General features: G+C 41.1%; 1 protein-coding gene across 1 annotated transcript; it reads left to right on the forward strand.

The window, feature by feature from the left end:
* Positions 1 to 840: 840 nt before the first annotated feature.
* On the forward strand, positions 841 to 22300 carry lrrc9 (leucine rich repeat containing 9). Its single transcript, XM_030772343.1, has 32 exons — positions 841 to 897; positions 1109 to 1327; positions 1640 to 1780; positions 2084 to 2147; positions 2285 to 2355; positions 3651 to 3833; positions 4777 to 4932; positions 5752 to 5817; positions 5866 to 5954; positions 7417 to 7548; positions 8152 to 8331; positions 8548 to 8665; positions 8957 to 9092; positions 9283 to 9427; positions 9893 to 10022; positions 10342 to 10542; positions 10743 to 10862; positions 11446 to 11637; positions 12008 to 12133; positions 12460 to 12600; positions 12912 to 13089; positions 13429 to 13649; positions 13998 to 14120; positions 14908 to 15038; positions 15349 to 15457; positions 15643 to 15782; positions 16016 to 16152; positions 17103 to 17320; positions 19084 to 19152; positions 20249 to 20374; positions 21715 to 21892; positions 22137 to 22300. Exons 1-32 carry the CDS (start codon positions 841 to 843, stop codon positions 22298 to 22300), a joined length of 4461 nt encoding a protein of 1486 aa, XP_030628203.1.
* The last annotated feature ends 716 nt before the right edge of the window (positions 22301 to 23016 follow it).

Raw genomic sequence — 23016 nt, forward strand, 5'->3', positions numbered from 1 at the left:
TGGAAGGATGGATGGATGGATGGATGCATACATATTACTATATATTATTATTATTATTATTATCATTATTATTATTACTTGGCCCCCTTTATCCTCTTTGTAACATTAGATTTTTAAGAACACACCCATTTGAGCTATATGCGGGAGGAGAGGATTACGAAATCATTTGGGTGTGTACAGCTCTTTGTGTGGAGGATCTTGTGAATGATTTGCGCCAAAAATGTTTATTTGGCGCCCTCTCTTGGTCAGATAAAATCATTCCAACATGCCCCCCCCCCCCCCTAGTAACGAGTATGCATAATATCCCTAGTAACGGTCTGATGTAAACAATTGCAGGGGGTATTGGGATTAGGAGTTGCTTCATTCTGGAGAGGAAGAAGCATATATTTTGAGGAAACTGGTGAGTGAAGGGTTAATTTCAGTCAATCAGCATTTAATAAAGTTCTATTTATACAAAGGAAGCCTAAAAAGTCGAAAGGGAGTTGATTTCCTGGTAGAGATCCTGCGGTCAGACAGGCTGTATGTGGTTACTGTGAAGGAATTTTGGTTGAGTGAAGTTAGCGACAGCATTTGGAGGCACGTCAGCTAACAGTACAGTTAGAATGAAAAATACATCCAACGGAGTTTCACTGAACTAAGGTTTCTCAATGCACGTATGGCTACAGCGATGTGCAGCAGTTTTATTGGACATACATGTGTATAGTTAGTCTAAGTAATAATCAGAGGCATTCTACTTGTTAGTCTTAAATTGTTTGCTCATCTGTTACCTCATTTAAATGCTTAATCAGGAAAACAGGTTTGTGCATTTATTCATGAACAACATAATTTCAACAGAAAATCATGACACAAAGTGAAAAACAGAGGCAGAGTGGGGATGAAGAAATTATCAAAGAGCTGGTAAGATTTTCTGACTAACATTAAGGTGTATGTCATTGGGTCTCTTCATCTGTTTTAAAATTGTAATTTGATAAAAATGTACAACTTGATTAGGATGACTGATGCGGATTATCAATGTATAACAAATTGGATCCATGACCTTAAATGAAAGGAGAAAACAATTACTGATTTTTAAAATAAACTAATGCCTTCATCTTTTGTCTTTTTGCAGTGCATTTCTAATGGTGTGTCCCATGAGAAGATTCCTCAGGAAGGTAGTGATGTAGCCACTCTGGAGATGTTTTTCTCAGGGTATCCACGGATGGTGGGACTTTCTTTCTTCCCCAGGCTGTCCAAGCTTACCATTGTGGGTCAGAGTATCCAGCTCATTCAAGGGCTTGACTACTGCCCATTGCTCAGGGAACTCTGGGTAGTGGAGTGCCAGCTGACCGTGAGTGAGGCTTTTCTTTTTGCACGAATTTCACTACGTGCAGTTTAAGTCAGAAACAGTGCAGGTTTATTGTATTATCACTTCAAAAAATGGTTTATTTTTAATAGTAGAATGTTTTACTTTCAGTTTACTTACATACCACTAATATAAATATGGCCTACTGGCAATGCTTTCCACGTGGTTGTGTGGTGATGCTAACCGTATAAGTAACTTCTTTTAAAACCAGTGAGTTTAGATATGGTTGTCTTCATTGTTTGTTTGTAGTCTATATTTAGTTATTTATGATGCTTCATGAATCTCCCCATCTTGCAGGAGATTTCAGGTCTCCAGAGATGCCTCCAGCTTCAAAAGTTGTATCTCTATGACAATAAGATTTGTCAGATAGAAAATCTGGATTCACTGGTGAACTTACAGGTCCTTTGGCTCAATAGCAACCGCATTACTGTGATAGAGGTAAAATTCCACTATTTTCCATGCGTAGCAAGCTTTGCCTTTTGTGGTTATTTATGCTGTAATTAATCCTATGTAGTAAAGGAGCTTTTGGATTCCATCAATTTGCAAAATACTCTGATGAACACACAACATTACATGGTTAAACAATGGAGAAAAAGTTCATTTCTTTACTGAATGGGTGACAGTTAACTATTTTGCGCATGTTGTGTTCACACAAACTACCATTAACACATAAGCACACAGTAAATATTGAGTTGTAATTTCTATAACATGCAGGAGTTTTCTCATAATGTTGTTTTACAGGGTTTGAATTCACTTGAAAACCTGACAGAACTGAACCTTGCGGATAATTCAGTTGCAACGATTGGTTGGTATAAACTATAATTGTTTTCCGCTTCGGATTCTGATGTACTGGAAAACAGTAATAATTATAAAAGCAAATGTAATTAGGAATGCCACTTTATTTTTCAGCATTGTAAAACGTTAAATAATTACATATCTTAGGCCACAGTCTTGATCGAAACACCAATCTTCGGATTCTGAACCTTTCTGGAAATAACATCAGCTCCTTTAAGGTGTGTAAAGGAAAATATTGTCATATTTTATTTGTACTTGGTCTGCAATACCAGAGTCACAACTCTGCCAGCCATATGAGACATCCAACAAAATGCCTTTTGTTTTTTTTGGTTTTTTTCCCAGGTGAAATTCTACTTTTCATGATTACATGTACTTAAATTCTTTGTGGCTGTTTTTTACCTCTCTGATTACACATATTTGTCATAAACATATTTCTCTGATTATTTAGTTACAACTTCAGATATAACTTTATGCAGTGTAACATAAAAAGCTCACTGCCCAGGATCTATAGCTTGTTCTTTCTGATTGCCTTCCTCTCTACGGGGCATTTATTTCCTTGCCCTGTTTCCTGGATCCTTAAAGATCTGATTACTGCAATTTCTTTGCATTTTGGTCAAAAGTATGCTTTCTATGCCGCCCTCAATGGATCTGCTGATTTCAAGTGCCTTTCAGTTTGTCGAAAGCCTTTGGCTTTTCAATCATTGTCATTACCACAATGTGACGTTTCTTCTCAAGAGCTTTTTTTTTTCTCTCTCTCTCTCAAGAAACAAAAATACAGAGACGCCTTTCAAAATAACACAGAAGCTAATTTTCCCAGTCAGGAGTTTTTGTTTGGATTGGATTTGAATGAATTGTGTGTATTGAATGTGAGGCTTTGTTCACTTCTGTAGACTTGGATTGACAGCTGCAGAGCTTTGTGTTTGCACTCTTTGTCTGACTGTCGATTTTTCGGAGCTTTAAAAAAAAAAAAAAACACAAACCATAACAAAAGAAGATTACTCGATTGTATTTTTTGATGCAGTCTTTAGACTCTTTATTGTAGCTCACTGTCTGTGTGAAATAAGGTATATAAGGGTTTTTACCAGTAAAGGAGCAGCAGCTGGCAGTTTTGAAATGTTTTATGTCATGAGATTGCAGTAATAAAAAAATCCTACATATAGACAGGGTGTGCTTTCATTTAAGTCTAAATACAGATGTTCTGTTGTTTATTGCCTTATGATTTCATTTTGGCTGTGTGTAGTATCATTGGACCACTAAAATAATGAATATCTGTTTACTCATTGTACACCTGTCCTCACTATGACTCCCTCTTCTATTTCCATTTTCTTTAGTCACAATTAGAATAGTGGATTTATTAGCCGCAGGAACTGCATGGTAGTGATTTTGGGGTATTTTTCTGTACTATAACTAAAATTAGGCAGAAAGACATTTCTGTGTTGGTAAATATTTGCTAAATTTTCGCAAATGTTTTGCCACTATTCACTGACATTGTTTGTGATGATATTCTTGACAGGAGCTGACCCACTTGGCACGTTTACCCAGGCTAAGGGAACTGGGTCTGAAGGACCCTCAGTCCAGCCCTAACCCTGTTTGTCTGCTGTATAACTATGCCACCCATGTTCTCTACCACATGCCCAGCTTACAGAAACTTGACTCTTATGATGTGTCAGCCAAACAGGTTAAAGATGCTGCAGCGGTAAGGCTTCACACACTGTGTCTGAGTGTCTTGGAATATGACTGTGTGTTTGTGTGTTTGATATGAGAGACGTCAGTGAGTGGTATGTTTATAGGTCAGCTTAGGGTTCAAACTATTATCAAGGACAGAAACAGAATTGTCCAGAGATTGAAATACGTGTACTTAGTGGAAAAGAGTACAAGGAATTCTTTAGAAAATACACAGTATGTAAGCAATAAACTGGTAAGCAGCATAACTGCATAATGTCTTGACATGAAGATGAATATTGATTGCCTGCATTTAATGGCATTGAATGTTGTAGATGCGTAATGTTAAAGGAACATAAACACAAAGGCCTCATAAAGTCACCTAGTGGCTCAGCTGTATTCTGACATAAGCTCATGCTTACAGATTATATGGTTTTGTTGAAACCAATGTGCTCGAAAAAGTTTGGAAGTAAACAACAGGAATGTTTATGTATCATGAAGTGGACAGAACAGTTTCCGTTGTCTAACCGTGATTCCTTAGCAGAGTGCTCTTTGTCTGTACGTCTGTGTTCATCTGTGTTCATCTGTCTTTGTCTGTCCATCTGAAGCAGTCTTGTAGCTGAGACTTTGAGAAACTTAGCACAGACTAAAAACTTCAAGTGGACACCATAGATGTTTGAATGAAATAAACATGACTTGATAGAAAATACATAAAGAATACCATTCGCATCTTATACAAGGGACAGGTTATAAGTGCCTATAGCATTCCTCAAACTGAAAAGAGTCATCTCTGGTGGCAGTTCCAAAGATGAATTATGACCAGTGTTGAAGATCACTTTTGATAAGTGGTTGCCGTCCTAGTTGCGATATAGGAACAGCCTCAGCAGTTGTTCATAGCATTGCTGCTTACGTCCTGTTGAGAGATCCTTTTACCATCATGATGCTCTAATTAATCTATCTCATGACAACATCTGCAGTCAACAGTGATGAAGAAAATGATGTACTACAACATGCGCGTCCGCTCAGCTCAAAGGCAGTTTGCAGAGCTTCAGGCTAAACTACAGCAGCAGAAGAAGAAGCTGCTCCAGCTGCCTGAGGAGCGTATTCAAATGCTGAGCTATAATCTTAAAAATGTGAGTTGCAACCACACATTTAAACACAAAGGAAACTCATAGTGCACCGGCAGAAGGTTGGGAACAGGTCAGCTTTAAATGCAAACATCAGGGACTGTGTTTGAAAGGGTTTAGTAGCTTAATGTTTGGGCAGTGTTTGAAAATGTTTTTGAGGTGTATTACTGGATTGTGCTCTATACATGATAACACATATGAAAATATTTATATTCTTGGTTTTGATTTTTGGCAAAAGGCTCATGGTATTTCATGTTCATAGTAAGTGTATATAATGAAACAAGACTGAAGGCAAGTGCACTGAATATCCAGTAGAGTGGAATTATTCAGCCAGAGACAATTTTAAAGATTTATTTAGTTTAAAAAGAAACACAACAATTTTAAGGCTTGGGTGTTGACACATTGCAGTAATTAAAAAGTGCTCAACACAAATGTTGTAATGTAATGTTTGTAACATTTTCCCATGAGAGATCTTAGTTCGTCACTTAATATCCAAATTCAAAAACTCCTCTTGTCTCCTCCTTTAGACCAAAGTCCAAGAACTCGAAAACGTATTCCGCTTGTATCTCTAATGAAGTTTCTTCCCTGCTGTTGTCTGTCTCTCATGCCTCCAATATCTAAATGCATGTTTAAGTGAACACGATGAGAGCAACGTACTGTTCGAACAGGCTGAGCAATTTCAACTGTCCAGGTCTTTACAGAACAGTCCAGACAAAACGGGGAAAGGACCACTACCTTGCATCTGTTTTATTTGGTTTGGGAAGAATAAGTTGTACAATAAATAGCGAAATGCCAATCCGTTATATGTCTCGTCCTCTTATGCAGTTGGAGTGTGAGCTGTCAGAGGTGCAGACAGCAAGCAGGAGATCAGCCCAGATGTGGGAAGACTTGGTGCAATCAGAGGGCAGAGGTGACTGCACCGACACGACCACTGAGAAGGGGCACGATCCTGGATACGAACAGAGACTACTGAATAAATTAGACACAGTAAAAGAGAGACTGAGACTGTGGAGTTGTAGGCTGAATGAGTAAGTGTTTGCATTCACACCCACATTTGAGAGTATCGGCACTGGCAATGCTGTTTGAAATGATTATATAAAGTTCAGTCGTGTAAAGCCCCAGTGAAATACACATCCAGCTTTTCCAATCAGTTTTACTCTTGTCCTATACTTTGCCTCACAGTTCTCTTGTAGTGCTGTAAAGTTCTTTCATAACCCCTGGATAGATTAGTGGTTTTGGAATCTTTCATCGTACACCACTTTCTTAACCATCCTCCTTTCTGACCATTTTAATATTTCCATAAGATCTTCTATCTGAGGATGGCACATGGATGTACAAATGTTGTAGATGGTGGCAGACATCAGCCCTTATTTTGGATTCAAGTGTCATGTCCTGGTCTTTTAATAATTTCAGGGGTGTAGCCACCTGGATGGTCAATTGCATGTACTGATATGCAATGTTTTTGAAGGTGGCAGAGTATAGAGCGTCAGTTAGTATGCACTGATGGCCCCTGGTGGAGTGTATGCACAAGCAGCAGGAAGGTATTTATATGTGTCTGTCTCATGTTACATTTGTGCCATCCACAGCATCTCCTGGTGCACTTAACAGCTAATGGAATGAGCCCCTTACCTGTTATCAAAGCACCAGAGGGCCTTCCATGATGATGTTGGCCCGCAGTCAGGTAGCCACCAGGAGCCTTACCAGTTCAAGTCAAGCCTCTATAATTAAGTTTATACCTTTGTACAACTCTTCGGAGGAGGCTTTCCATTCTCTTGGATCTAATAAAAGAAATGAGAGAAGGAGTGAACAGGGGTTAATCAGCTTACCTTCTCTTTGGCTTTCTGTACATTCTCATTGTCTTGCAATTAGTGAAGATATGAGGCAGCTATACCGGACAATGCACTGTACAGTTCCATATCTCTACAGTTCCATAGAGAGTCCGCTGAGAATCATTATGACATGGTAGCACGCCTGTTCTCATTTCCTTCTGTGTGACCTTCTGTGTGACTTTTTATTGATTTGTCCTGACCATCGGGGGTGAAAGAAAGACTTGTCCTCGTGTGACACCGTTTAGAACATGCATATTTCTCTGTTAAACTCTCAGAAACAGTGAGATATACCTTGAGAAATGCGGTAAGAAGTATATCCTTGTTCCGAACAGCGTCACAAGGTGTTACAGTGTTTATGGTACCAGTTGATTCGTTTGGATCAGCTGTAAGAGGAACTGTGCATTTCATTTAGGTCTACCAGTGATTTTGTTTTCACATACAATGCATGTGGCAGGCGAAATAAATCAAAGTTATGCTTAATGTAGTCAACTTGCTCACTGTTTATTGGACTCAACCTTTGAGTTAGAAGGGCACCACCTTACGTGACAGCTGTATTTCCAAGCTTAGTTCAGACAAATGAAAAAGGATATAGTGTAAAGCTTTACAGTGTGGGTGTAAAGTTGGGTATTCACAATTGAGAGGTATCCATGATGTCTGGCAGAGTGGAGGCGAGTTATCAACGAGAACTTGCCCTGGCCACAGACAGGAAGGAGCTGATGGTGCATTTTCTGCTGATGGAGCTGGAGACTGTTGGCAACATTCGCTTTGAGGAGGGCAACACCAGCGACTCTTGGTACCATACCTACATATATGTTTTACAGACAAAGCAAATGTATAGATTTCTTAGTAAGCAATTCTGGAAGGTTACTCATCATCAATCATAATGTAAAACTTGCTTCCTGTACTATCACACTGACAGTAGTATAAACAACATCTAAGCGGTATCCTCAATGGTATGTTATTCCTCCTGTGCATGGTGTACACCATAACCAAATATATAAACCCAAGTTTACAAGAGTTGTCTTTCAGTGTAGATTTGTGACTGACCGCAGTAATGTTTAAATGTAGACCATAATTTGAAAAATCCTGATTTTCTCTGCATAGGCTCCATGTTAAAACGAATCTGTCTGAGACTTTGAAGTGATAATTGCTAAATGCTTTCGGTGTTGCCTTTATACTTTAAGATGTACAAATGCACAGGTGCCTCTGCCTAAAGCTGATGTTTTCTTGCTGTTCTAGTTGTAAAGAGTAGAAACCGCATGTTGGCAAACCGCAAGTTAAAATCCAATGTAGATTTTGATGAGCACATAAGCATGACCCTAATCACAAGCCTCAAATCCTAAACATCATGTATATTATAGTTATTTTAGTTAAGGCTGCTTTGTTTCTCTCTCAGGTTCACGTGTTGTTATGACCTACTGCTCTCGCGCTTCTGTGCACTGGACTACAAACCTTATGGCATCAGTGGGATCAAGATCAACCGCATCATCCGCATCCACAACCGAGCTTTACGCCACCGCTTCGAGGACAAGCTTCACACCCTGCTGGCGAACCAGGAGTCAGCTGTCTTTTCCCAGTAAATTGTTCTGGCCTTGATTTTAGCAAAATGGCCCCTCAGCACTGGAGAGCATTACATAAAATGCCTCGACTTGTCCACTTTTTATGCATTTATGATTTCCATGTAATATGAGAAAGTTTATGAATCTTTATGAATTTTTGTGCATAGGCATCATTGGTGTGTAACTGAGGTAAAACTTTAGTGTTTTTCAGGTAAGCTTTTCTTCTGTTTCAGGAATTATAAACGTTTTTTGGAGTATCTGTTCTATGTGTCTGATCCTAAACACACCACAGAGAAGAGTGAGATCCTGCACATCCCAGAAGAGGGTTTCAAATCGGCAGATGAATATAAGGTACAACAGAACAAAAGCTCATTTCAAAGACTGGACCAACTCTGTGCCTGAAAGATAATGTTTGTAATGTTTGTCAAGTTTTGACTGTATGAGTTTACAAGAATATTATGCTATTGTGTTTAATCAAGCAACTCTTGGAAGTTTCCCAATGTGAATGTAAACAGAGTAATATACACACACACACACACACACACACACACACACATATGTACACATATACATATATGTATATGTGTGTGTGTGTGTGTGTGTGTGTGTGTGGGATCTCACATGTGATGCTTCTTTCCACAGGCACTTGGCAGAGAGAGGGCTGTGCCCCTGTCTAATAGCCTGAGTGTGACGGACAGGCCACGTATCCAGTTTCTACAGAGACAAAGCACACAGAGCGAGGGCAGACAGGTTATGGACACCCTGCCCTTCAGACACGGTCTGAATCTCATAACGTATAACACACCATGTCATTTTTTTCTGTTGTAAAACATCACTCTTTTATATTTTACATGAATCCAACACCCATTTCATGCAACAAAGTGTTACTTTAATGTATGGTCATGTAAGGTGTAAAACAAAAAGATCTTTAGATGACCAGGAATATGGTTGGTGACCTTATGCTTTAGGTCAGATCATTATCTCTAAAGTGTTCCTGGGTCGCAGTGTGCCTGTGAGAAATGGAATATCTGTGGATTCAAGCCACTACTCCCGAGCCCATTCAGTCTATCGCAACATCAGCAAGGATCAAAACACCACTGACAAGGGAAATACAGCAAAGGAAGGTATTAAGGGATTTAGTGTGTGTGTGTGTGTGTGTGTGTGTGTGTGTAAGTGAATGAGTGAGTGAGTAAGTGAATGAGTGAGTCAGGGAGTGAGCAAGTGAGTGAGAGAATGGGTTTGAGTTTTTTTCTGTGCTAAATATGCATTGGTACATGTAGATTCATTATATGTTATTGGTATTGTGTGTGTGTGTGTGTGCGTGTGTGTGTGTGTTTGTGTATCTCTATGTGTGCATGCCTGCATGCATGTATGGATGCCTGTGTTTGTTTGCACTCTAATAGGTAGCACACATGTCATTGTCATACATTATGTATCTGTGTGGTATATATTTATTGTAGGCCTATAGATGTCTTTGTTTGTGTCAGTGTAAAATATAGTTTACATTAGAGTTATGCATGTATTATCATACAATTTAGTGCCTACCTGACTGTGTGTGTGTATATGTGTGTCCTGTGATCCAGAGACACTGTGTAGTTCCAGACCTCACGATGGTTGTGAGTGTAACCAGAGACAGAGTGAGTGGTTTGTGTTTGACCATGAGCTTGTCCTGCCTGAGTACCTCGTTGACTTTGAATATATCACACAGGTATTACATCAGGACATCATACTTTTAAATAACCCTATGGTTTGTGCCCATGTCTTAACGCCAATCATATGTAATATGGCATACAAACTTTGAGATCTTTCTACATTACATGCATGGCATAATATTAAATACCACACTCTCCTGTCCGTGGCACTGGACTCTAAGTGGACTCCTCTGCTGTCATGTAGACAGAGGGGGTGGAGTCACACATGGTTTTGAGTTTTACAACAGGTAGTTATATCTTTCACTGTCACATCTACTGTGCCTCTGTGACAGATTCATTCCCACACACACACATCTCTATTTCTCCCCTCTTTAGGACAGATCCCAGGTCACTCTGTCTCCTGAGTCAGACCTCTGCGCCTCCACGAACGCCGTCCCACTGAGCTCTGCCGAGCTTGCCGTGGATGAGGAGGTGCTGGGCTTGGACCCTGTACTTAACCCTAAACCCAAGATGGTCAGCTTGGACGAGAAGGCAATCCTGACCGTGGCCCGAGCCAACATCCTCAGTCAGATCACTGTGAGAGAGCCCGTTGTTCAGTAGGATAGTAACACACTCGTATTAAACCCACATTAAATATCATCTATGTGAGGTCCAAATTATCACAAGACACCAAGGCAACGACAGTGTAAAACGTGCAGGAAATGATGGTGAAATGTTGAGTGGACAGACTGTTTCAGCAGAATTTCTTGTGGCGCCAACAAACTTGTGATTGACAGGTGCTGAATCTCCATGGCAACAGTCTGAATAGGCTGAAGGAGATTTCTCGCTTGACGGCTCTGCAGCATCTGACCATAAGCTTCAATGCTCTCACACACCTGGATGACATCTCACACATGGTAAGAGAGAGAAGATGGAGAGGGAGCAGGAAATCTTCACCGGCAGCCTGTGCATACTCATTGCTATACTCTTTTTCCCCTTTACTTGAGAAGTATCATGAAATATGTTAGACATGACCGACTGAACTGAATGGTCATTATCCTGTCGCAGACTGTACACATTGCAGAACGTTGTGCAAAGAAAAGGCTTTTGAGAGTAAATTATTATTATCCAGAGCAAAGCCAATCCAAGCTCATTTTAAAATTAGACAACCAGCTCCTCCACTTAGCCTCAAGTTTGTCAGTGATCGTAAAACTATAGGGTAGACCTTAGGGTCTCCATTCAGCATTTTAATGATTTTAACAATGCAATATTTTAGTGATAGGATCTTTATGAAGGACATTGCATAAATAGCATCAAGCCCTGTTGCATGATCTTTGCTTAGGTACAGTTATTAGTCTGCTGATTCTAATATACTCCTCAGTGCTTATTTCAGAACTGACCCAAAATCATTAGAAAATATCCCATTGGTTAAAACCTAGGCTGCTCTTTTGTCACTGTGTGACTCTGAGTGGACTAACATTCACTATGCCTCTCCCATAGCCCAATCTGGAGTGGGTGGATGCCAGTTTTAATGAAATCGTCACCCTGGGGGGCATGCGTGGTCTAGGCCGGCTTAAACAGCTGGACCTGCGCTGGAACCAGCTCACTCGAACAAGGGAGGACACAGCCGTGCTCCGGAAACACGCCCCCTCTTTACTCCAACTGGACACACGACACAACCCCTGGCACAAGGTATAACTAGTATAGCATTAACCTTTCAGAGGGTTAAAAATACCAAATAATGTTAATGGAACTGGCCAGTTAGACTGGCGTGAGGCTCCAGCTGGCACAGGGTAAGGTTTGGGGAAGATTCCACACTGGCCAAAGGTTACTCTTAGTTATATTGCCACCGGAGCTGCCAACCAAGTGTTTATCTGAATAACATCTTCATTTTCATATAATACAACTTAGTACTGCCTACCAAGTGTAGGTCTGAATAACCTCTTCATTTTCATATAATACAGCTTAATACCGAACAACTCCAAATCAAAAGAGTCTTAATGAGCTTAGACGGATAGTACAAAAAGAAAATCAAAACACACTGTGTGTGTGTGTGTTGCAGTGTGGTTCTGTGCGGATGACAATCCTGGGTCGTCTGAAAACTCTCACTCATTTGGACGGTGTATTGGTGTCTGAGGAGGAGGCAGCTGCAGCAATACAGATGGCAGCAGGTTCCAGGATCAGTCAGGTGTTTGTTTCTGTCTGTGTGTCTGTCTGTGTCTGCATGTGTATTTGTGTGTGCGTGTGTGTGTGTTTGTGTGTATTTGTATGTGATTCATCTACCACTAGCTGTGCAATTAAGAAATCTTGGATACTAAATAATTGTTTAAATAATGGCGTGTGCGTGTGCGTGTGCGCGTGCGCGTGCGTTTGCGCTTGCGCTTGCATGTGTGTGTTTGTGTGCATGTGCTTGTGTGCGTGTGTGTGTGTGCGTGTGTGTGTGTGTGTGTGTGTGTGTGTGTGCGTGTGTGTGTATGTGTGTGTGTGTGCGTGTCTGTATGTGTGTGTGTACAGGCAGCTCTCCTGGCTCACTCAAGGACAGACCTGGAGCGTCCGCGTAGCCTGAGTTTGCTCTCTGTGGCACACCTCCTTACACACCTAAGTCCCTCTCCCTGGGCTGGCACTACTGACACTGAGCCTGGCTGGTTATCTAAGGTAAAACACACACACCTCATACACAAAGACCGATTGTGCTATGTACATGTAAACTACTAATAACTATGCATGACACTCCAAGGTGTAGACAGATGATAAAAGATATGTAAAAAATAATTAACACAGACACGCACACACACACACACACACACACACACACACACACTTCACAAATAAATATTTTATACTATCATTAAAACAGTGCATCTCCCCGCTACTCAATTTTAGTTGTCATAACACATCCCATATTGATGCTATGCATGTCCTCAATGCAAACAGCCAGTTAATTCTACTTTTGACCTAATGGTAAGATTACAGCACTGAACTTGGATGGTCAGCATTTGTCACGTCTCACTAACTTGGACAAGCTGGTCAACCTACGCTGGGCTTCATTCAACAACAATGAGATCAGCCGCATCGATGGTCTGGAAAACTGCCGTCTGCTAGAGGAACTGTCCCTTGACCACAACACCATCTCCAAACTGGACGGTCAGAGCCACAGTCAAGAACAGCACACACTCGTCTCTGTCTGCCTACCTCTCTGTTGGTCTCTGAGCCTCGCATTTCTCCTGTTATTTCCATGTTTGTCCTTTTTCTTGGTCCCCTCTCTTTTATTTCCCTTTTATTTCTTCCCTTCTTATCTCTCATTTTGTCTCCAAGTTCTCTCGGCCACTTGCTACATGTCAGATCAGGTCTTGTTTTTTTGTTTGTTTTTTTTATCACACTGTGTACTCAGGTCTCTCTTTCACCTTGTGCTTTGGCCTCCTGATAAGCCCCCCCCCCCTCTCTCTCTTTCTGCCCCCCCTCACCCTGCCCCTCTCTGTGTAGGTGTGAGTAAGCTGTATCGGTTGACGCGGCTAAGCCTGAATGGAAACCAATTAACCAGCCTTGATGGTATGGTGTTGCAGTGTTTGCCCAACTTGCACTTCCTGTCTGCTGAGGGTAACAACATTAGCTCCCTGCACGGCGTCCAGCGAGTCCGTTCGCTTCTTGAGCTCTTTGTAGGCAATAACCACATCACCACCACCAGGGACATCTATCACCTGAAGGTCGGTCAGAGAGAGTATGCTAAGCCTGAAGATGACCTCTAAACCTCGGCCGTAAACTTTAGCCTAATATATATCAGTACTATCTGATTGCAAGTTTGTGAGTAGTAACAGTGCTACATATTAAAATCATCTCCGTGTTCTTTGTTCTTTCAGTGTAAATTAATTAATGCTACGTGAACAACCTACTAATAACAAACCCTATGGATCCCTGGTGATATTTAAACGTTTATGATTGTATGAAGATTAATGTGTATGTAAGATGGATAAGCTAACGTAAGCACTTGGTTGCTATGCATTTTTCTTTTTATTTATGCAATACTTTTTTTTTTTTTTTTTGCTCCTACTCAGGCGCTGACTAACCTCATTATTCTGGACTTGTATGGTAACCCTGTGGTGGAGAGGCTTGAAAACTATCGTATCTATGTGGTCTTTCACCTCCCATCTCTCAAAGCCCTGGATGGGGTTGCTGTGGTAAGACATTAAAAAATGAAAGATTCGAAAACATGAACAATTACGAGACATTGAAGCACCATCCCAACAGACATAAGAGAATCTCCCATATTACAGAGAAGCTACTATTTCTGTTATTGTACCTGTTTTATTTACAGGTATCAAGTCCTCTGATTTCATAGCATGCAGCTATACAATGATTTATTACATTATTTCACATTATTTATTTATGTTACAGTATTTTTATCTTGCATTATTTTTTCTAGGTACTGCATAACCTTATTTTAAGAGATGTATTACATTAGAATAAATGGTCATATTTTAATAATAAATGTGCGTTACTTTCACATTATTAAAGAATTAGTAAGATTTGTGGGCACCGTTCATCTAATCCTGGGGATCTGTCCTAACAGTTGTCTTCAAACAATGCATTCATAATCTTAATCTGCATAAGAATTAGGAGATACTGAGAAGTTTCATTGTTTTGACTTTCTCCCTTTAATTACCAAGTATGTCACACTGAGTTCAGCAGTGTAGAACACAGCACTGAGGGATATCTATAATTTAACTCCTGTTTGTATTGAGTGTGTCATCCCACCAAAGATCATGGGACACTCAATAATTAAACTGTCATTATCAGTTTCACTCTCAAGGTATCGCTAGTTTATATCTGTATTTTTCATGAACTCATAAATTTCACCTCTTTGGTTCTGTGTAACTGGTGTAGTTTCCGGAGACGATGTGACAATTTGCGCGTACGGTCCGTGGAAGAGTGAAATTTGCATTGTGGTTGTTTGTGTTTCTAAAGGAGGTGACCGAGTCTGAGAATGCCAAAGATGTGTTTGGAGGACGACTGACCCCCGACATGTTAGCAGAAAAACTGGGACATTCCAACTACAAGGACATATCAGAGCTAGATCTTCCGTCCTGCGGCATTAGGTACCGCGCACAGTATACTCAAAATATCTTCATTTCCATTTACTCAGCAATCTGTTTAGAGCTATGCCTGCTTAACAATACAACGGTATAGTTTCCTTCAGGCGGTCGTCACAGCTTGTTGTTTATAGCGTCGCAAAGATGTTAGAGCTAGATCCACAATTTAAGAACAGAGCTGATTTGGACAAGTAGAGGTTTGATATGGGGAGTTGTTACAGTAAGAAAGGCAGTGAAAATGAGTCACAAAGTGCAAAAAAAAAAAAACAAGCAATGCTGTTTTACTTTTCCCCATTTCTCCCACCTCCCTTATCAGAATGGTGGACCTGGCTCCTCCCGAGCTGTTCCAGAACCTACGGAGCATTAACCTGGAGCGCAACAACCTCACCTCCTTCGGTGGCCTTGTCTACCTGCCGAGCATCAAGGTGAGTGTGCACGGTAGTCAACAGTGTTTGTGTTCTGAATTCATATTCTTGTAAAATCATGAACCATATTTTAATCTATTTTAAATGTTTGAGATTGCGTGCTCTCTCTCTCTCTCTCTCTCTCTCTCTCTCTCTCTCTCTCTGTCTGTCTGTCTCTGTCTCGTCTTCTCTCTCTCTTCAAACAGGCACTATGTCTGAACTATAATCACATTGAATCCATCCTGCCACGTCAGAAGACTCACACCCACCTAACCAACAGACAAATTCTCTACCACAAGGTCCACTCCAGTGGCTATGGTCAGCAGAGTAGCAGTAAGAGTGGCAAGTATGTGTGCGTTTAATAAAGATCAGCACTGTAATATTGAAACTGTTTCACATTCAGGCTGCAATAAACCTGCCTACCATACCAAACGTGTTTTTCTTCCATTAAATCCAAGCAGACACACATATGACATGTGTTACCTCCTCTGGTCACTAGATGGCCTCTTTGCTCCACTGGCTGGCTTAATCAGCAGCGGGTGTTCTATATTTTCTCTGTTGTGTCTCTCTGTGTTTTAGGGAAGCGGGGCCTGGCGACATCCTAGAGCCACTGATGGGGAGTCTGGAAGTGTTACATTTGAGCCACAATGGTATTTCCAACCTGGCCAATCTGCAGCTCAGCAGGCTGACCAATCTAAAAGCACTTTTCCTGCAAGGTACAGTTTTCTGTGCCAAACGCTAATCAGCAACATACAAACACCAGCTTACACAGTTTCTTTCTTTCTTTCTTTCTTTCTTTCTTTCTTTCTTTCTTTCTTTCACTTTTTCCTTTCTCCTTTATCTCTGTCTCTGTAATAAGACGTACAATTTCCACAAAATTCTCAGCTGGGTCTTGTCCTGATTATATTGAATTATATTCAGACCAGCAGAGAGAACAACACTGAGAAAGTGAGAGGCCATTGTCTTTAAGGATCCATTTACTCTCCTGATTCAATTTTAATAAAAAGAAAAGCTTAGCCTTTTTTTTTTTTTTGAAGTCCACATTGTTTAAACAGTGGTTCGTATATTACAACTTTCTGGATGACAAATTCGTTACTTAAATAAACTGTACATTAAAGCAGTCTCTTAGTCAAACTATTCAACAAACTCAGTCAAAATCAACAGACTGTGTGCAGTTGTGGTGCTCAGTGTGAGACATACTGTGTCATTAGTGTTTGGAGCCAATTACCTTTTCAAGAAAGCAAGTGCAGGCCCATGTTGCAGACTTTTCACAGTGAGTCCTGACCAAACAGGACATTCCGCTGGTTTTTGAGTTTTTAGAGGTTGAAGGTGCCAGCTTGTCCACCGCCCGAGAGTGACTTTTGAGAATTTCTTTATGTTATTTTTTTTTTTTGTAACCTTTCAGTCTTAGCTAATGTGAGTTGTGTTATAAGCCAAAGGGAAAACATAAGTGTGAGTCAACAAACATTTGGTATTTTTTGCTTCATTTAACACACACCTGGCAGTCTTTTCTTGAGGACCTAAAATGGCCCAGTTCTATTTCACTGCCTGAATGATTAAAGTTACTATTGCCAAGAACTTATTTCTACAACAGGGAGGGAGCAGGAGGAAGCCAAACTGTTAGCTTTAACATAAAGACCGCTCTCTCTTTCACACATTTACACAGGAAATGAGATTATCCAGGTGGAGGGGTTAGAAGGGCTGCAGTATCTGCGGGAACTGGTTCTGGATCGTAACAGGATCAAGTCTTTTGGAGAGAACTCGTTCTGCAGTCAGTCAGCCCTACTGGAACTCCACCTGGCAGAGAACCGCATCCGAGAGCTGAACCATCTCCAGCCCCTCACTGAGCTCCGCAGACTATTCCTGGACATGAACAAACTGCAGGTACACGTGGCAGCCAAATGCAGCGTACTATAGATATATATAACAACGCGACCAGATCAGGGCTAGTTACAGCGAACTACAGACGAGTAAAAGCAACATTTCCCCAACACGGTACACGTAACAACAAAGATATAGGACGGATGTGACAGAATGCAGACGTTACATTTTATCATAATCAATTCAAAGGATAACACAACACATTGCATTTAAACAACATCCACAGCCAAAACAACACAAAATCAATGATAAATCGATGAGCACACCTCATGAATTCACAGCGCAACCTAAATCACGGAGTTTTAAGCATACTGAATGAAACAAAAGAAGAAAATCATAAGAACCACAGTTCTAAACGATAAAACTAAGTAGTGTTTTACGTTAAGCTTCTCCACACACAACGACCATGAATCCACCTCACAAAAAGCTCAGCCTCAAATAAACTGAAAATAAACTTTGTACAGAGTCCTTAACAAAAACTGACTGCAGTTGCAAAAACTTCCAAAGCTTCTGTGTTTCACTACAGAATTATAGCTATGCTAAATTATACTGAGCTATTGACTGAGGGAACGCTCCAACAATCACTCAGCCCGTGCCTTTACTGCAATTACAAAATTATAGTCATTCAGAGCATGCATTAGGCCTGTTTTAGTTCTGCTCAGTCTCCCTCTGTTAGCAAACCATGGGGTGAAATAGAATAATTACGGAGAGTTATTACTTTAGCAGCCATTCTGGGTGAAGGGTAGAATTAGTGGATATCTGCATTGATTGAAGGTCACAGGTGAGTGCATGTGCGTGTGTGTGTGTGTGTGTGTGTGTGTGCGTGCGTGTGCGTGCGTGTGTGTATGTGTGTGTTTATGAATGGAGAAATCAAGGCTGTGTGCAATCAGGTTTCTCCAGTTCGGCTCTTTTGCATTCGGGTAGCTGATGATTTGCACTTTGTTGCTGCTCTTTTCTCTTTCTGCCCTTTTTTTTAATTAAAAGGCGAACCCCCCCCCCCCCGAGGACTCATCACTTTACATCATCATGCACTCTTTAACACAGCAGGAGGTCCTGCTCAGTAAGAGAGAGAGAGAGAGACAGACAGACAGACAGACAGACAGACAGAGATATGCAAAGACAGAAAGTGAAAAGTGAGAGATGGGGAGTACAAGACCACACAGAATGTCTGGGAGAACATTTTCAGAACAAGCGGATATGAAAAAAAAAAGTGGCCTTTAACCTTCAAAATGTCAGCGTCAAAAGCACTCTAATGTATAATGCCCCTATACTATAACAATGCCCCTCTAACACACACATACATACACACAAATGATGACATTTTTTAGCTGCTGATGCCTGCTCATTATACAGCATGCTGTACCTTGCGGGACCCACACAGATGGGAGCTTCTCCTTTTGATGTGCTGTTAGATTAGTTTGTGCTGTGAGACTACTTTAGCCTCAGCTGACACAGAACACAAAAAACACCTCAGACCACAGAGCCCAGGGGAATTCCTTCCACTGCAATATATATTTTACTTTGTGTGTGTGTTTGTATGTCTTAGTAAACGCTGAGCTTCTCACAAACATTTATTAATAGGGAGGTTGTTAAAACCTGGAATACAAAGAGCTGGGCAGAATGTTTTGTTGTTGTTGTTTCATCTGTTTTGTCAAACTTAATACAGTCCTCAGGCCCCACAGATGGAGGTGTAATTCCCATAATATTGTAATATAATACCTTTCATTTTAATAAGTGTGCTGTTATAAATGTCTGACTCTGTGCAGGACGCTGCTGAGCTGCATAAACTGGAGGTTCTCCCTTCTCTCATAGAGCTGTCAGTGGTGGGCAACCCTGTGAGTATCACACACACACACGCACACACACACATGCACACATGCACGCACGCGCACACACACACACACACACACACACACACACACACACACGCACGAACACACACACACAAACACACAGAGCGTGTCAGCTGCTAAATGAAGAGATTACATGATGAGCCGTCTGTCGTGCTCCAAACTGGCTGCGATCAAAAACAAATCCTCTGCCCAAATGGTCTCTTGGTCATCAGACACTATTGACACACATAGTCACAAATCCTCTGCCCAAATGGCCATGTCAGTGTCAGTCTCTAGTGGTCAGATCTCTGGCCCCATTTGGTGCTGAGGTCCTAGAATGTGTGTGTGTGTGTGTGTGTATCTGCGTACATATCCATGCAAGCATGCCTGTGTATGTGTGTGTGTGTGTCCAGCACATCTCTCTATGCTCAGTTGGACTATCCATCCCCCTTTTCCTCAGTGTGGATCACTCTGTCCTGGGTTCAGAGCCAACTGCTGCTCCCTTAGAGCCAAACCACTGTTACGCCACATGAAATCCCTGTTAAATCACGATTTATAGTGCCTAAGAGAAACACACAAGGATTTACAAATGTTGGCTTTTTACAGAAAGAAACAACTATGATCTGAGTTAATTTACCTTAGGTTAATAAATTAGTAAGTTTGTTGGTCATCTTAACAATTTTGCTGCTTCTCTGCTTTCCTCAGTCTTTTTTCTCCTTACCCATTATTCTTCTTTCTCCTCACTCTCCCTTAGATCTCCTCTTTTCTCCTGCCTACACTCCTCTTCTCTTCTCTGTACAATGTAAAGAAACAAATGATCTATTTGAGACACTAAGGCTCCAATATTCCAACTCTGCCAACTGCCCAACTGTTTCTCTAACTTTAGCAGTAAAGAGCCATATGAAAACCAACAGCAGGGCTCTCACAGCTGAGCTCTTCCCTGGAGAAGTGAGAGACCATGTGCCTGACGTTCTCCATCCAAGTCCTGAACTCTACAGCCTGGATTATACTCCCTTTCTTCAGATCTATGACTGTGTGTCTGCCTCATCTGGAACGCTAATCTTTCTGCTTGTGTATGAATTGTGTGTTGTGTTCTCAGGTAGTGAGGCGGTACTCCTACAGACCAACGATGGTACTTCGTCTCCCCACACTGCAGGTGCTGGATGGTATTACGGTTACTCTGGAAGAGAGAACCAGAGCAGAGTTACTGTCTACTGAAGCACAGGTAACTTATCCGCACACACACAGACATGCATGCATGTAAGTACACACACACACAAACACAAACACACACGCACGCACGCACGCATAATGCATACACACACAGAGTCACATGCATATATATATATATATACAAAGACAATGTTTACACGTACCCTTATAAATACCTTCAAGGTCATAATGTGCATTAGACAGTCAAAATCTAAATCACTGCGGAAGAGGCAGAGGTAAGGGTGAATTGTGGTGACCTACAATGTACATCTGATGATACAATGTAGTTCTTTTGGGCCTCTGTCATAGAAACAATTTTTATTCATGTCCATTGCTTTCGCAAAAGCACAGAGTCATTACACAGCAGAGCATCCATTACAGCCAACCAGAGAGGAGAGGAAAATGTCCATCTCTAGCCCAGCAAACAGGAACTACCGAGCAGATAAATAAACAACTAAATGACAGTAAAATAGCACACCGTGCTCTAGTAATGGAGAGAAAAAGAACTTCGCTTATAATAACGAGGCAGGCTTTTACAACATAAGGATCCTGAGGGTTAGCCTGTATGTGTATGTGTGTGTGTGTGTGTGTGTGTGTCTGTGTTTTCAGCTCCGGTACCCTGATTAAATGATATCAGCTGCTGGGTCGGCTCGGGCCCCTGTTAACCAGGTCACTTTCAGAGAGTGAGACTGATGTCTTCTCATTCTCTCATTAGAAAATAAATATTAACTCTACTCCCTCTGCTTCTCTCTCTCTCTCTCTCTCTCTCTCTCTCTCTCTACTTTTTTCTCTGTCTATCTGCCTCTTTGTTGCGGTAATAACAAAATGCTTGCCTCTTTGTGTGTGTGGGGTTTTTGTATGTTTATTTGTGTGTATTTTTGACTGTTTCTCTGTGTATGCATGGACACTTGTGAGCAGTGTTCCCTTCTGACCCCGTGTGGATGCGGCTGACTGATTTGTGTATATGCACACGTGTGTGTTGTTTCTTGTTTTCTTTGGTTCAGGCATGGATATGCCAGACTGATTTGTATGAATGTCTGTTTGTATCTAATTAAGGCGTTGCTTGGACCAAATGTTCCCATGAAAGTGTAAATATCTAACTGAACTTATCCTCAGTGGCCACCAGTTGGGAATTGTTTTAACAAATTGCTGCTTGTGTGATAACCGGAAGTGCTGGTTATGGTTGGGGGAAGTTAGGTTGTTATTCTTTAGTTACAGTAGAATGGAAATTTCCCATAGGATATAAAAACAAATGTGTGTATGTATGTATAGTGACTTCTTCTCTCTTGAGAATGTGTGGATAACACACTGACTGGTAATTGTTTGTGTGTGTGTGTGTGTGTGTGTGTGTAGTGTTCTGCCCTCTCTGGTTCAGGTGTGGATATGACTCTGCCTGGTTTGTTGCCACTGATGTCTCGTGCTCCTCCCGTCAGAGGGAACAGCCTTACCTCTACCCTGCAGTACTGCCCAGCCCATGACATCCTAATGCATGCCAACATGGATGACACACAGCCACTTGATCCGAACAAATGTAGGAAAAACACACACATTCAACAGTCTGGACAAAACACAGTTCAATATACAGCCAACACACATGAAAAGCACATACATAAAAAAAAACTATAAAAAGACATTTTTTTTAAACTCAAATTTTCAGTTTACCTCTTGGTGCTAAAAATTAAGTAATTTTGAGATGTTAAGTTTCCTTATAATTTGGTTTCGGTGTATTCAGTAGGTGATTTGTTATTTTGTTGTGTTAATTTTGCCTTTCCCAGATAAGAAGCAGAGACCCAGTGGAGCAGCCCAGTCTCGTAGTGCCCAAGCTGATCTCACCTCTAGACAAAGCAGAGGAACCTCCAGTCTGTCCAGCACAGGCCTACTGCCCAATGGCCTCCGGGTGCACATCACATACCCTAATGCTGAGCAAGACCTCAGGTAAAACACTCACACACGCACACAAACGCATACCCCCCCCCACACACACACAAACACACACAAACACATACACACACACACACACACACACACACACACACAAACACACAAACGCACCACAACAACTCTGCACACTGGGAGTTTTTAATAGCACTGACTGTATACGTGTTGTATTGAGTCCTTATCCAACAAGACAGGAGTTTACAATGTCCGGTGGATTCATGAGCATTTGGCCTGGTGACGCTCTTTTTGTTACAGTGGGTGTGATAGACTCATAGTGCTAGATACATCCTCATTCGTCCTTTACAGAAATCTGCCTCTCTAATATTCTTCACAGGTTCCAGAGCCACTGTACTCCCAGGCCTCCCCCTATGTAACTACAGAGGAAAATCAGAAATCAGGAGAGAGTTCATGTATGAACATGTGTGTATGCGTGTGTAAGACACAGAGAGTGTGGAAAAAAGACCGATATCAGCTGTCTACATGTGTATCTGGCCGAGACTGTTTGGACACTAGACCGTGAGAAGTACTTATATATATATATATATATATTTTTTTTTTATCTTATTTGTACTTTAGTGAAGTCATTTTTCATTCCTCTGGAGTCGTTTGTGTTCTACAGCTGTTTAATTTTTTCAAAATATAGTGCTTTACATTTTAAGGTTAGGGTTAGGGTTAGGGTTAGGACATTTTAGGGTTAGGACACTTAGTGAACAGGCA

Source organism: Chanos chanos, chromosome 4, assembly GCF_902362185.1.
Source record: "Chanos chanos chromosome 4, fChaCha1.1, whole genome shotgun sequence".
NCBI classification, from domain to species: Eukaryota; Metazoa; Chordata; class Actinopteri; order Gonorynchiformes; family Chanidae; genus Chanos; species Chanos chanos.